At 32.6% G+C, this 15,934-nt stretch overlaps 1 protein-coding gene across 3 annotated transcripts in view; it reads left to right on the top strand.

The window, feature by feature from the left end:
• Nucleotides 1-15,109, top strand: part of bzw2 (basic leucine zipper and W2 domains 2) — a 36,352-nt gene extending 21,243 nt beyond the window's left edge. For all 3 annotated transcript variants that reach the window (XM_056480163.1, XM_056480162.1, XM_056480161.1), the window contains 9 exons: nt 3,518-3,621; nt 4,984-5,049; nt 5,248-5,383; nt 6,124-6,233; nt 7,053-7,223; nt 9,352-9,498; nt 11,986-12,124; nt 14,526-14,648; nt 14,734-15,109. In XM_056480163.1, coding sequence (XP_056336138.1) covers nt 3,518-3,621; nt 4,984-5,049; nt 5,248-5,383; nt 6,124-6,233; nt 7,053-7,223; nt 9,352-9,498; nt 11,986-12,124; nt 14,526-14,648; nt 14,734-14,762 — 1,025 coding nt within the window. In that variant the 3' untranslated portion in view covers nt 14,763-15,109. The remainder of the gene's footprint in view (nt 1-3,517; nt 3,622-4,983; nt 5,050-5,247; nt 5,384-6,123; nt 6,234-7,052; nt 7,224-9,351; nt 9,499-11,985; nt 12,125-14,525; nt 14,649-14,733) is intronic.
• The last annotated feature ends 825 nt before the right edge of the window (nt 15,110-15,934 follow it).

Here is a 15,934-nt window from a genome sequence, read left to right as displayed (position 1 = left end):
TGTAATATAAAATAGTTTATCAAGTAAAAGTGTTCAGTTTAACTGTCTCAGTATAAAAAAAAATTGTAAACATTATTATTCTTAAAAAACATAGATTTTTTTTTTCTCGAGGGTCTTTCACTAAAGACCCTCAAACTCCTTGCACACTACGAGGAGTGTAAAAAAATATAGTACTACACCTGACTGTGTTATGCTATATCGCTCTACACTGTACATGTGACTTTTGGTGGTACATGTGATGGTGAGGACAGACTCCCCTCATTAGTGTAAATCGCTTTGTGTGTATGTCCATACACAATAAATGCACTATTTAAATGCACATTATTTATTACAACTAACCGTATTATAACAATAAAATCATGTAAAAAAATGTTTATTTTGTAAGTTTGGTCATGATAAAATATATGTAATTCATAAAAAAAATTCATTTCTTTTTGTTAGTAAATTATTTAATATTATTCTATCTGTACTATATGTACTTAGCTTCTGGGCTGTGTGTAGACCTGGTTCAGTTTCACTGGTAGACATGTTTCCAGAATGGCACTGTCTCTGTCAACCCAATTACAGCTAAAAGGTTTACTCTGGCTCTATATTAAGCCCAGAGAGCAGCAAGAGCGGAAGGACAGCAGCTTGGTCAAGCGTCCAGTCAACAATCAGATTACTCCATCTACAGTGTAAGCATAGCTGATGAGCAGAAGACTGCTGTTAAAATAGAGATTAAGCCCAAATCCACATCACTGGATTTCGTAAATCCTTAACAAAAACTGAACTGTATGAAATTAAAGTGGAATATATGAATGACTTTTAAGTTAATGCCCGTTTTTGGTCTGGGTCCTGCACAATATTCATTACTTTTTATCTTGTTTCTTTCTTGCTATTTAACACCAAACATATTTTTCTCCTTGAATTACAAAAGGCAGTTGTGTTTTGACCAAAAATGATTTGATGATATTAAAAGAATTGTTTTGATGGATATTTTTAAAAATCTATCCTCTGAAAGACTTTCATCTGTATATTACATTCATAACTATATATTCAACTAAAAATTCATGTTGTTAATGTAAGTTTTTTTTGTATCATATCTAATTGAATTATGAATTGTTATGTAATATTTTTTGATCTATATTGATCTTTATATGCCACTAAATAGCCATAAGTTGATGTGGCAATAAAAAAGAAGGATTACAGTGCAGCACCATAATGCATAATGCTGTTTGTTTTTTGTCACCATCCTGTAATAAATAACAAACAATATGTGTTGGGAGAAAGATTATATGTCAGCTGGCCATATTTGTGTGAGAAAACGCAATGATTAAATTATCTTGTCATAGTAAGTCTAGGGTTAACAACTCACTGATTCAAATATGAGTGAAATGAAGCGAGTATTGGCAAGTATGGTTACCCATACTCAAAATTGGTCCAATGCTTTTAACCTATCCAAGTGCACACACGAGTGAGACGTGAGCACACACACACACACACACACAAACACACATAAAGTGTATAGAAGTAGTGGGCAGCTATTGCTTCTGGCGCCCAGGGAGAAATAAGGGGTTAGTTGCTTTGCTTAGAGTGTGGTTCATTCACTTTGCCCACCTTCAATTCAGGGACCAGGAATCGAAGCTGTAATCTTTCGATTACAAGTCCAGTGCCCTAACACATTCAGAGAAAATCTCCAGTTAACGATTCACAAAATGTTCTGGAATTTTCTAATGTAAAATTTAAGTATTTATTGTTATGAATGATATAAAAAACATATGAGAGCACAATCATTTTGTGAGCAAATGCACACTTTTTTTTGTAAATTTTTTTTTTGTGCTTGATAGAAAAGCCAGTTTAATGAGCATTTTAACATAGTAGGATTGGAAATATTACATTGACCAATCAATGGATCAGTGGCTCAACTCTGTAATCTGCAGAAAATCTCTGAATGGGATCTAAAGTTGTTAACTCACCTGTGGATTAGCACATAAGGCACTGCATTGTTGTGTGTGGGGCACATTGAGAAACCATGTCCTATTTTGGAGTGGAACCAGTGCGCTGATTTAATTTCTTACTTAATTTGTTTAAATGATTTTGAAATGAATCCACTCTGAGTACATAAGGTTATACTTCTTGAACTCTTTCTTCACTGGATCACTTCATTTAGAAATAAACAACACAGGCTCACTGGAAGTGTGCGCTTTAGACAAAATCTTTGTGAAACCGCAAAAATGTACTTTAGCATATGTTTGACTGCAGTTTCTAGGGAAAATGAATGCTATAACAAGGCAGTGTCATGTTAAAGCTTTTTTTCCTTTTCATGGTAGTGGTATTTACAGGGACATGTTTTCAGTGAATAAAGGATTTCTTTTTGTTCTTTGGACATCAACAAATAAATACCACCACTCTATGATTTATAATTCAATATGTTGAACTATATGTGGAATATGTGGAAATACATCACCTAGATATTTCCATATGGACAATGTTTCTGGCATGTTTTTTTTGGCAAACTGATTTTATCCCTAGTTTTGTGGAAACTAAATGGTAAATGGTACTATATCACATTTTACAAGCACCCAACCGTTCATAAATAAAAAAAGGAGTTTTTTTTACTGTTTTACACAATTTTTACTGTGTTTTCAATCAAATAAATTCATTTATGGAGTAAGGATATAAAAAATTCTGCATTAAATCATAGAAATAAATTACATTTTAAACTACATTCACTATAAAAACAGTTATTTTAACAATTAATAATATTTTACAGTTTTTACTGTATTTTCGATCAAAACAATGCAGCATTAAATCGTCGGAATAAATTTACTTTTAAGCTACATTCATTGAGAACCAGTTTAACCAGTTATTTTAACCAGTATTGATCAAATAAATGCAATTTATGGATTAATAATACTAAAAAATTCAGCAGTAAATTGAAGGAATAAATAGCATTTTAAACTGCGTTCACTTACTAAACACTTATTTTTACTAGTAAAAATATTTCACAATTGTTCTGTATTTTTGATCAAATGAATGCAGTTTATGCAGTAATGATACTAAAAATTCAGCAGTAAATTGAAGGAATAAATTGCATTTTAAACTGCTTTCACTTACTAAACACTTATTTTAACTAGTAAAAATATTTCACAATTTTTCTGTATTTTTGATCAAATGAATGCAGTTTATGCAGTAATGATACTAAAAATTCAGCGCATGAATAAATTACATTTTTAACCACATTCACTAAGAAAACACTTATTTCAACAAGTAATAATATATAAAATTTTTTACTTCGTTTTTGATCAAATAAATGCAGTCTTGATGAGCATGATAGTCCTCTTTAAAAAAAACATATAAAAAATCTTACTAATACCAAACTTTAGGCCAGTAGTGTAGTTAATGTAATGTGTGCTCATGTCAGTTATGAGTGTACAGTAGACAGAGTGGTATTTTCTCAGTAGGGGTTAACAATGACAGCTCTGTGCTCTCAGAGGATTTACAGCATTAACCTCTAACCTTACTTTCCCTCTTTCAGCTCCCGGAGGAACACGCATTGACGACGGGGACAAGACCAAGGTGACACAGCACTGTGTGTTCAACGCGGAGGAAAACCACACCGCTGTTCGCAGCTATGCTCAGGTGAACGTCCCACTTGGTTTATTCCCCATCGTTGTATATGAAAAATAAGCAGACGATATCAAAGTCGCAGGGAAGTGGAGGAATCCTGTTACAAAATTGCATTAAATGTACTTAGTCCCCAAATCCTCACTATAGAAGCAGTATGACTCCCGTACTGTGTCATTTCAAGATAATCCCACGGATTACAATGACTCTTTATCAACAGCCACTAAATGTCTGCATCTCCAGGATTTAGCTTTTTTGTCATACATTTTTTTTGTTTACATTTTGTCATGTTGCATTAACTAGTAGTTAGTTATGTACAAAAGTCTTGTCACCCAGTTTAAGAGCAACGAATAATAACTCTACTTCTAGTTGATCATTTGGAAAAGTGGCAGAAGGTAGATTTTTCAGATGAATCATCTGTAGAACTGTATCCCAATCACCCAAATACTGCAGAAGACCTATTGAAACCTACATGGGCCCAAGATTCTCAGGGAAATCAGTCAAGTTTGGTGAAGGTTTGGGGTTACATTCAGTTTGTGGGCGTGCGAGAGATCTGAGCAAGGCTAAAAAAATCAAGGCTTGATCATATTTTATTTTGGTAAAATAAGCGTAATCTAGAGGCTTTTACCTTTTCATACAAGCCAATTATGATACCAAATGATCAACTAGAAGTCAAGTTATTATTTGTTGTTCCTAAAACTTGGATAGGCAACAAGACTTTTGTCTAAGTCAGACCTTACTGTCATAATTAAATAATTAAAAATCAAGGCATGATCATATTTTATTTTGCCAAAATAAGCGTAATCTAGAGGCCTTTGCCTTTCATATAAGCCACTTCAGATGCCAAATGATTAACTAGAAGTAAAGTTGTTATTTGTTGTTCCTAAAACTTGGATAGGCGACAAGACATTTGTCAGGTAGTCTAGCTAGTGTTTGATCTTAATGTTAACCATGCTGTTTTAATTACTCAAACAGCATGGTTAACATTTAATAAAGCAATGCAATACTACTAGATTGTAAAATACCATTATTATTATTATTAATATTATTATTATTATTAGTAGTAGTAGTAGTATAATTGTGTGTGTGTGCATGTATATATTTATTCCAATAAATTTCACATATATATATTTTGAAATACAACATTTTATTTATTTGTTAATCGTTGCCTGACACAAAATAAAAGTAGTGTTGATGATGATGTTGTTGATGATGATGTTTTATTAATGTATGTGTTTTATATTATTGATATAGGTATTTTGTCAGAAGTAAATAATAATAATAATAATAATAATAATAATAATGTTTATTGATAAACTTCATCTCTACACAAATATAACATGATAGTGATCGATGTATGATTGTGTCTTTACACAGGTGTTTAATAAACTTATCAGAAGGTATAAATATCTGGAGAAAGCCTTTGAAGAAGAAATCAAGAAGGTAAATAATGCACATCATGTTTCTTCATTTCTAAATAATGTGTTATATTGATGAAGAGATTATCTATAATACTGTATCTACTGTAAATGATGCCACTGCAGGACAAACAGGCATGACGCCACAGTGGCTTCCATTAATATGCATTTGGCTGATATACTGTGAAATATTCTCTCAACCATATTTCTTATCCCTGTCTAGCTTCTTCTGTTCCTGAAGGGTTTTACTGAGTCTGAGCAGACCAAACTAGCCATGCTAACAGGCGTCCTGTTGGCCAACGGCACACTGCCACCACCAATCCTAACCAGCCTCTTTAGCGATAACCTTGTCAAAGAAGGTTTGTGTGATCTCTATGAAGATTTTTTTGCATGTTACTATTTAAGGCAAGACACTGCAGGTGAACAGGAGAATTAAATACAGAAATATATAATATTATCACCATAATTCACCAATTATATTAGGATTATATTAGGAGGCATTTTCCTGTGTGTGTGTGTATATATGTATATGTGTGTGCATGTTTCAGTGTGCAAATTATGCACTATTTGATTGAATATGCACTAACTGGCCTAAATTTCTAGCACAATAATATGTACAGTGAACCGTAAAATAGTTGTTTTGTTGTTTTTCTGACATGTTAGAGTCAAAAAAAATATATAGAAGGGATTTTGGGAATATGTTTTTATTTTCTAAATAATTCGGAAAATACTGTAAACAGACAGAATATACATTTTCATAATTATTGGTAGAATGAAATGTTAATAAATGCTAAAAAAAAAAATAATTTATGAACATATCCCTCTATAAAAACCTAAATAGAACTGACGTTTGCTGCTGAAGTGAATATTTATAGATCAATGCAGGAGAAATATTGTATTGTATATATTGTAATTTACATCCTTCGACATAAATTAATCAAATTTGACAAAAAAACACTTTAAAGTCTGATTATTTTACATTAGTTTAAAAAACACACAATGTGAAAAGCCAAAAATTCCTAATCTCCGATGCATGGAAAAGCAATGTTTTGAAATATAATTAGAAAGTCTGTACTTGACGTCACTCTCTTCTTTATAGGAATATCAGCCTCTTTTGCGGTGAAGATGTTTAAAGCTTGGATAGCAGAGAAGGACGCCAATGCTGTGACATCTGCTCTTAGAAAAGCCAACCTGGATAAGAAACTCCTGGTATGACACTTGCTGCTAAACTCCGTTTATCAAATCAGTTTTGATACTTAATTCATTAACCTCTTAAATTATAAATAGACGACGAACCATTATGTCGATAAATTATGTTTCCATGGAAAGGCTCATAACCTGCTTTTACACCTCTAAACTCACTCATGACCTAATAGGGATAGTTCACCCAAAAATTTTAATTCACTCACTATTTAATCACCCTCAGGTGGTTATAAACCTTTATGAGTTTCTTTCATCTGTTGAACACAAAAGAAGATATTTTGAAGAATGCTAAAAAACCTGTGACCATTGACGTCCATAGTGCGAAAAACAAATACTATGGAAGTCAATGGTTACAGGTTTCCAACATTTTTCAAAATATCTTGTTTAATAGGTTAAACCTTATAAATTATTGGCAACTTCTTTCTAATGTATGCTATATAAAATTTGTAATTTACTTTTCCACATACTACTAAATGTTTCAACTAACAGGGTGGAGGATCTCATATTTTTTCATCCCTATGTAGACAGGTACACTGTAAAAATGTTTGGTTCCACACAATCGATTTGTGTTGGGACAACATGAAGAAATTAAGCTATCTTATTAGTTTTTACAAATTTAAGTGAATTAAACATAAACCAATTAAATTGTCCCAAAAAAACCTTAAGAATTGTTTTAGCTTGTTTTAAATAAGTAGTTTGAACAAACAACAAATGTCACTTTTTTTGAGAGTATGCTGGTCGGTCGATTGGTAGATCTCTATGTCTTAAGTAAGTTATAGCTTCCTCTGATTTCTAATCTAATAGTTGAATTTACTCTCACTGCAGGAACTCTTCCCTGCCAATAAGCAGAATGTGGAGCACTTCACAAAGTTCTTCACGGAGGCAGGACTGAAAGAGCTTTCAGACTTCCTGCGCACGCAGCAGACTCTGGGCACACGAAAAGAGCTTCAGAAAGAGCTGCAGGAGCGCCTGTCGCAGCAGTGTCCCATCAGAGAGGTTAACCCTGCTCTTCACATTCACACGCTTGAAATATTACATACTGACCAGCCACATTAATTGGTACAATTAGGGCGGCACAATATATTTAAAAAATTTTGTTATAACTATAATAGTATATGCAATATACAGTTCAAGTCATAATTATTAGCCCTCCTGAATTATTAGCCCAACTGTATATTTTTTCTTTTTTCCAATTTCTGTTTAATGGAAAGAAGATTTCTTAGCACATTTCTAAATATAATAGTTTTAATAACTCATTTCTTTTATCTTTGCCGTGATGACTGTACATAATATTTTACTATATATATTTTCAAGGTACCAGTATTCAGCTTAAAGGGACATTTAAAGGCTTAACTATGTTAATTAGGCAAATCATTGTATAACGTTGGTTTGTTCTGTAGACTATCGAAAAATATATAGCTCAACAATTTTGACCTTAAATGTTTATTAAAAAATTAAAAACTGCTTTTATTCTAGCTGAAATCAAACAAATCAAACTTTTTCTAGAAGATAAAATATTATAGGAAATACTGTGAAAAATAAACTTTATATATCACATAGAGGTGCAATTAAATGAATTTTTATTTTCTGTCAATCATTTGTGTGTTGCATGCATAGGTTGTTTATCCAAATTTGACCAAATGATCAGACGATGCCTTATTATTTTTACACCCGCCCCCTCAGGAGTTCTGTTCTGCTATTGGCTAGAGAAGCCCAAAGGTAAATCTAGAGCTGAAAACAAATGTGAATTGTGATAGTAGTGACTGTTGAGGGAAATAGCAAGAGTGAATGAGAACTAGATAATCTGCAGACGTTTTCAGTGTCTTAAAGTCTAATGTTTATATCTTAATGTTAGGTCAGAAAAATATCTATTGCCTGTTTATTTTTGGGTGATCATTACATAAATGATTAAAATATGAAAAAAAGCATTAAAAAAAGCATCTACAGAAATGTTTTATCCCAAGAAATACAGCATATTTATCAACAGGTTGTTAATGCAGATAAATAATATGCATCTTAATATTAGTTCAGAAAAATATACAATGCCTGTTTATTTTAGTGTGATCATAACAAAAATAAATGATTAAAGAAACAAATAAAAATAGCATTTTTATAGAGAAATGATTTATTGCAAGGAATATGGCATATTTAACTACAGTTAACAACAGCTTGGTTAGCAGAGATATTTAATAAACCAATCAGAAAGCATTATAAACAACTGTAAGGGGGCTAATAATATTGACCTTAAAATTGCTTTAAAAATATTCTTTAACTGCTTTGATTCCAGCCAAATAAAAAAAGACTTTAAGAAGAAAAACATATTATAGGAAAATATACTATATATACTATGAAATAGTTTATTCTATTAAACATCACCAGGGAAATATTTGAAAAACAATACAAATTTAGCAGGAAGGCTAATAATTATGACAAATATGAAGCAGCTGTGTGAAGCGGTCATGTTTAGACCAAACTTTCAGAGGAATATTTATTCATTCATTCATTTTCTTTTCGGCTTAGTCCCTTTATTAATCTGGGGTCGCCACAGCGGAATGAACCGCCAACTTATCCAGCACATGTTTTGCGCTGCGGAATGCCCTTCCAGCTTCAACCCATGGGGAACATCTGTTTCTGGGACACATCCATACACACACATACACACTACGGACAATTTAGCCTACCCAATTCACCTGTTCCACATGTCTTTGGACTGTGGGGAAACCCGAAGCACCCGGAGGAAACCCACGCAAACGCAGGGAGAACATGCAAACTTCACACAGAAACGCCAACTGACCCAGTTGAGGCTCAAACCAGCGACCTTCTTGCTGTGAGGCGTCAGCACTACCTACTGCGCTACTGTGTCGCCAAGAATATTTATTTCTAGCATTATTTCTATTCTATTTCTAGCTTGTTAAATGTATGCCACAAACAACTGAGGCAGTTCTGAAGACAGAAGATGGTGCCAACCAGTAATGAATAGGTGTACCTAATAAAGTGTCTAACTAGTGTGGATCAGCTCTTCTTAACCTTTTTATTTCTCCCGAAACTGTCAGTCATATGGAAGCAACACACAATCAGTAAAATGAGGTCTTATTTCACATGTTCGGATGTGAATTGTGTTTAGATCGTGGTGTATGTGAAGGAGGAGATGAAGAAGAATGATCTTCAGGAGCAGGCTGTGATTGGCTTACTGTGGACCTGCCTCATGAATGCCGTGGAGTGGAATAAGAAAGAGGAGCTGGTGACCGAACAGGCCCTCAAACACCTAAAGGTACATTGCAAACACACTGACTTTATTTATTTCCTCTCATGTCTACGCTGTTAAAAGTGATTATTTACATTACTTATAAAAGTGAGTAAACTAGTTGCCTTAAAAGCATTAAGTTGACTTAAAGTAAATCCATTGTAACTTGGAACTGTTGAGTTGATAAAAAATTTTTATAATCATACACATTATTCAACATAGGCTTATTCTGAAAACGTAGCCCTATATACATTTCTGGAGATCGTGAATTATGTAGCCTGAAGTACGTATGAATGCATATCGTCTTTAATACGAATGCTACAGGGTGGTATGACACCATTCCTGTTCACACTTACCAGCTCACTGCTTACTTCAATATGGACTGCTTTCCTGCTGTTACCAGTTTGTCCAAGTACGTTGCTGGACTTGAGACGCAGAAGGGAGTTGAACACGACGACAGAGTTTGAGTCCGGCGAAGAGATGTTCCAGAAAGCAGAAGCCAAAAACAGAAGTCAAAAAATAAAATAAACAAGTAAATAGCAGGGTGAGAATGTGGTAAAATCTGAAAATGTGGTAAAAATCAGACGAGGGCTTTTCTTTTTCTGGTTTGCTTTTGAAAACTATCGATTGGATTTGGGGAAGTGGGTGAGCAGGTCAATCGGTTCTTTTGAAAACATGATTGGTTGAGTTTATGGAAGGAGGAGGGTGGGTCAGTCGATCAGTCAGTCAGTCAGTCAGTCGAAAGCGCCCTCTAGTGGATTTACGCAAGAACAGCAGGCACTCCCGAGAGAAATTTTTAATTTTAGTGAAAAAGCATACACAGCGGCCTCTGGTGGAGTCGCGAAAACAAAATCTGCAAAAAAAACTGAGCTCCTGGGACGTATTTGGTGCTCTCCAGAAATGTATATAGTGGTATGTTTTTAGAATGAGCCTAGGTTGACATCATTTAAACAATTTACCTAACAAAGACACAATTACACAAGTCGATGGGTTTACTTACTTTTTAAAAGTCAACTAATCATTTTAAAAGCAACAGGTGAACTCGCTTATTCTAAGTAAAGTCAACTAATCATTTTTATAGTGTATACACTCATACTTTTCATTTATTTGCAGTTTAATACTCTTTGTTTGTAGTATTTTTAATTGAGTTGTACACTTTTCTATTTCCTTTCTATTAATGGCATTTAATATAACCTCAAATAAAGTAGTCTTATTTTGCACAAATTAATTATATTTAAATGTTTAAATGAACTTCTGAAAGCTTTTTTGTTTATTTTGTGACATGAAATTCATGAACAAAAATATGATTTTTAACTCTGTTTTAAATTACTCAGATGTTAATTATTTGCATAAAGCATGCACAACCATTTGGGCCAACCTTTTCTTTTTAACCTTAGTGTGTATGTGTCATTCAATTTGATCCTACTATTGTTGTTAATTGAGAATACATTTTGGTACAAAATTGAAATTTCTGTTTAAAAAATGTCATTTCATAGATTAAAACACAAGTTTACTGAGGCACATTGTTTTATTTTTTATATATTTATCATGTGTGTTTGTTATTTGCAGGCGTTTGTATTTGCTCTATTTAATTTTTAACTACTTCATCATAGACAGGTTAGGATTATTTTCATTGTGTTTTTAATAACTTTAAAACTAATATTGATCACACTTTATTTTATGTACACATACCTTTAGCAAACCATTAACTAAGCTCAATTAACTACTAAGTTGCTGCTTATTAATAGTTTGGAAGTTCTTGGGTTTAGCTATGGGGTAGGATTAACGACATAAAATAAGTTCATACTTTATAGGTGTTAATAAACTGTTCATAAGTCTTAATAATAGGCAGGTAAGAAACCAGTAGTAAAGGGTGTAAAGTGTTACTTAAACTAATATGTTACCCTAAAATAAAAAAAAGTAGATTTGCAAAAACATCATGCTAATGTTTATAAAATCATTGACAGTAATAACATGACAGCAAATAATTGACACACTTGATGAACTAGATGAACCGCATATTCATCTACTTTTCAGAATGTCTGGGGCATTGTTTTTTTTCTCAGTCTCCATGATATGTAGGTCTACAAATGGAGAGTTCATGTGCCGTCTGAAATATTCTTGTAAAATTAGCATTTTTCTCAACCTCCTATGTTTATGTTCAGTTATTTCACTTTAAAGGCAAATGACAATATCCATTTAATAAAAGTGGATTTACTCAACATACACACAAGCTTAAAAAAATGCCCATTTATAAGAAAATTTTAGAGGTTTTTGGATCTAAACGCTCTTGTAGTTGTAGTTTGGTGTTATAATACAGTTCATGAGTTCCAATAACTTCCCAGTGTAAAAGCTGCTATAGTATAGTATAGTGTGACTTATACAACATTCATTCATTCAGTGTGATTTATTTATTTTTTGACATTCAATGGTAATTTTTAACTGATTGTATGTTGCTGTCAAAGAAGTCTAGATTTTTCAACTGATCAATGGTGATTATTTGTCCTCTTTCAGCACTATGCACCTCTCCTGGCTGTGTTCAGTACTCAGGGTCAATCAGAGCTGGTATTACTGCTCAAGATTCAGGAGTACTGCTATGATAACATCCACTTCATGAAGTCCTTCTCCAAAATAGTGGTGCTCTTCTACAAAGGTATACTATCTCCCACCTGATCAGTGCTTTTAGTGATATCTTAGAGGTAGGGTTGCGTGATGTTATCAAAAAGTGATCATGCTAAATATTTCAAATCAGTCAAAATTGATACATATAACAATTAAATGTCAAATCTCTGTGTTCAAGTATGAAGGCAGATGTTTAGCTTCTGACAGTTGTATAAACCAGACAGTTAGTTGTTCATTTAAACTACTTTTATTGTCAAAAATTGGCAAACATTTCAACTAATATTTATATGATAATACAATCAGTGCAATATTTGAAATGATAAATATTGTTGTCTTCAGAAAATATCTTAACTGAGATTAATTGATACATTTTAATTTCTTAGTTTTTGCATATTCTGTTGGTTGATATCAAATCATGAAACTAATTTTTTTCTCCCTGACTTTAAAAACACAATGTAGAAGTAAATTTATGTTTAATAACATTTGTAAAAAATGTTCAGATGCTAAAATTAGACATTGTCATGTTATCATATAGCACCTCATTACATTTCAGAAATGCAAATAATATTTAGTTTCTATAATAAAAATATGAAAAACATTAGCTGGAAATACATTTAGGTATAAATGTAAATGCACAAATGTTATATTAGATTCCTTTACTTGGTAAATACCTTCAATACATGTCTACATTAATAATATTATAATATGTATCTCCCGATTCTGCAATAAAACATGTTTTTCATAAGTATTATATTCATCAACATTCATTAAACAAGTTATTGTTTTATTTAGGGAAGGTTATATTGTGAATAATTATCATTATTACATGGCGTTCATGAATACTTTATTCTGATTGGTCAATCATGACATTCCATGGGATGTTATTCCCAGATAACAACTGATTAAACTAATAATGCAGGCTTTTTTGAATTGATAAGAGTCAGCATGTACAGTTTTCTTATACAACAAAATCACTTTACATTTCTTAACAAGAATGGAATAAATGAGAAAAAAAAAAGAAATTAAATTAAAACACAGAGGAGAGGGTACGTAATTATCAAATTACATACAAATATATTACACACATTTTTCCAGTTTTAATTATTAACAAGAGTTGTTAAATGCACTTTTACTACAGGAAATGCATATATACAAATATTTTTATGCAAAGGAGAAGCATATAATAACTGTTTTAATTACTTTTATATTTTTAGACGTAGAAATCACTTTTATATACATTTTAATCTCTTTTTCTAGCATCATGAAGAGAGGTTTAGTTTTTGCAAGCTTGGATTTATGTATGTGAAATTTACATTATAATAAAATGAAGTTTATAATAAAACCAGCATCTTTTAAGGAGCGATCCTCAACATAATAACCCGAAATCACATGCTTGTAAGATAAGAAAAATGATTTTAAAATATTATGAGAAATAAAAGCTTCAACATTAATCCAAAAAAGTTGAGTATATTGGCAAGACCAAAATAAATGTGAAATAGTTTCATTAAAGCTTTCACAAAAACAGCATTCTAACTCAATATCAGTTTTAAATTTTTGTAGAAATATTGTAGGATAAACTCTAAGAAGTAATTTAAATGATATTTCTTTAGCCTTATTTGTAATAAAACTAATTTGAGGTAAGGACCATACTTAAGTCCAGTTTACATTATTAAAGATATTGTTCCAGTAAAAACCAAATATTGTAAATGCATATTTTTATAAGATTAATTTTGTGATTATTAGGCTTAAATCCACAGAAACAGATAAAACCGACTGAGGTCTGTTCAGGTCTAGGAGGACAAACAGAAAGCACTGATGTACATACACTGCTTTTGTAGAGCATATTTATACCAGCAGGTATTTCCCAATGTCCCCTTAAGTATCGTAAATTCCTGTAATGTAATAGGAATTTTGTATCTTGCGATAAATTCTGTAAATAACGCAGGCTTACACAGGTGCTTTGAATCATCTTGACTAAGGCGCCATCTTGTGACTGAATAATAATTCAAGTAGGTTAGCGAAGGCTTTAGAACTGTCGTTTTTCCTGCAGGCTTAACATTTATTAAAGACTTAGTCAATTTTCTGTGTAATTGATTAAATTGGTGGCAAGTACACTCTTCGAAAGGTACACAATTGTTCCTAAGGGCTCCATATTTGTAGCTGAAATGTACAATAATGCACCTCCTGAGATTTGTATGTATTAATATATACCCTTGAGGTACCAAAACGGACCCTTTAGGTACACATTTTGAAATGGTACTGCCCCAGTGACAGCTCTCATGTCTTTATTTCTGTGAGTGTAGCTAGTTATTTTCACAGAATAAAGCTTCTTGGTCTTATAAACTAGCTGATAAGCCTGGTTGGGTTTAAACAGCAAGAACAACCAGTTATATGTACATTATTCCTAGCTTATGTCTGTTTCTCCTTCCCAGCTGATGTGGTTAGTGAGGAGGCCATTATGAAATGGTACAAAGATGCGCATGCTGCCAAAGGAAAAAGTGTATTTCTGGAGCAAATGAAGAAATTTGTGGAGTGGCTTCAGAATGCGGAGGAAGGTGAGGAGCTTGATATAAATAACCTCTGATACAACAAAAAAAAAGTGTTAATCTCAAGCTTATATTCCTTAATTCTCTCCCACAGAGTCTGAGTCAGAGGGGGAAGAAGACTGAGGATCCTGGTGATGTTGTGGGTTTTACACTGTCAGCTCTCTGTGACCAGCTTTTTAGTGCACAATTAGGCTTTTTGTCATTACATTTGTGTCCAGAGGGACAAAGTCATATACACTGAAGCTCAATCCAGGGAAAAAAAGCTTCCGAGCTCTATGAAAACAATAGCGCAGGAGGCTACGTATAGACAGCCTTTAATAACAAACACTTTAACTTGGATTTTGTATTAATGCCATTCAGGTACACATCCGTTTCCTGCAGTTGATTTTCAAACGAACAAACACGTGTATATGTCGTATGGGACTGCTTTGAAACTTTTTATGAATAAAAGGTGTTTTATATGTACTCTACTTCAGGGATTTATCTCTTTTATTTTGTCTTTTTATCTATTCATTTAGGATGAAAGTGTCAGAGGAATTAATAAATGTGAAAGTCTTTTTAATTTCTGATTCCTATATAGAATTTTATTATATTCAAAGACTGTAGATATACGAGAGGATTTATATTAGTGTGTTTTATTTGATTGTAGAGTTGGATTATTTGGGAGAGAAATTATTTACTTCTACATTTTATGGGCACTGGACAACAACAAAAATCTCAACATGACCATTAATTTTTGCTTGCAAATAAACACAAACAAAACAAAACGTGAAAACGGCTTTGGGAGAAGATGTGCTGTAGTGTTCCCTGTGGCCACCAAGATTCCTGCATTCATCCTCTTCACTGACTTTTCCTCATCAGTTTGGCTAATAAGAAATAAAGGAAATTACTATGAATTACATATTGATATGAATTGCTGGTTGAATCAATGAATCACTTAAAGAGAGTTGTGGTTCTATCAGAATAAGGGTATTGAATTACCTCAGTAAAATTAATGGTGAATGCTCTTTATTGTTTTAATAAATTGAAATCAATAATACTTTAGTAAACGTAGGCCATGTCAGTTTGTAATGGTTTACAATTATTTCAGTTATTCTAAAGAACTTTAAGGTCTATACACCCTCATCTGTAAAAAGAAAAGGCATTGACCAAACAAACAAACTGAAAAGGAAACCTACAGTTTTAGCTTTGCAGTCTAACAATGTGCAATGTGTCTTAAAATAGCCAATTGGTCTGAATTAGGGCTGCAATATATGGTTTTAGTACAAACAGTGATGTATCAACTAATGTTATTT

Source organism: Danio aesculapii, chromosome 19 (assembly GCF_903798145.1).
Source record: "Danio aesculapii chromosome 19, fDanAes4.1, whole genome shotgun sequence".
Lineage (NCBI taxonomy): Eukaryota > Metazoa > Chordata > Actinopteri > Cypriniformes > Danionidae > Danio > Danio aesculapii.
The sequence above is the reverse complement of the archived record's forward strand: the minus strand, read 5'-3'. Positions and strand labels throughout refer to the sequence as shown.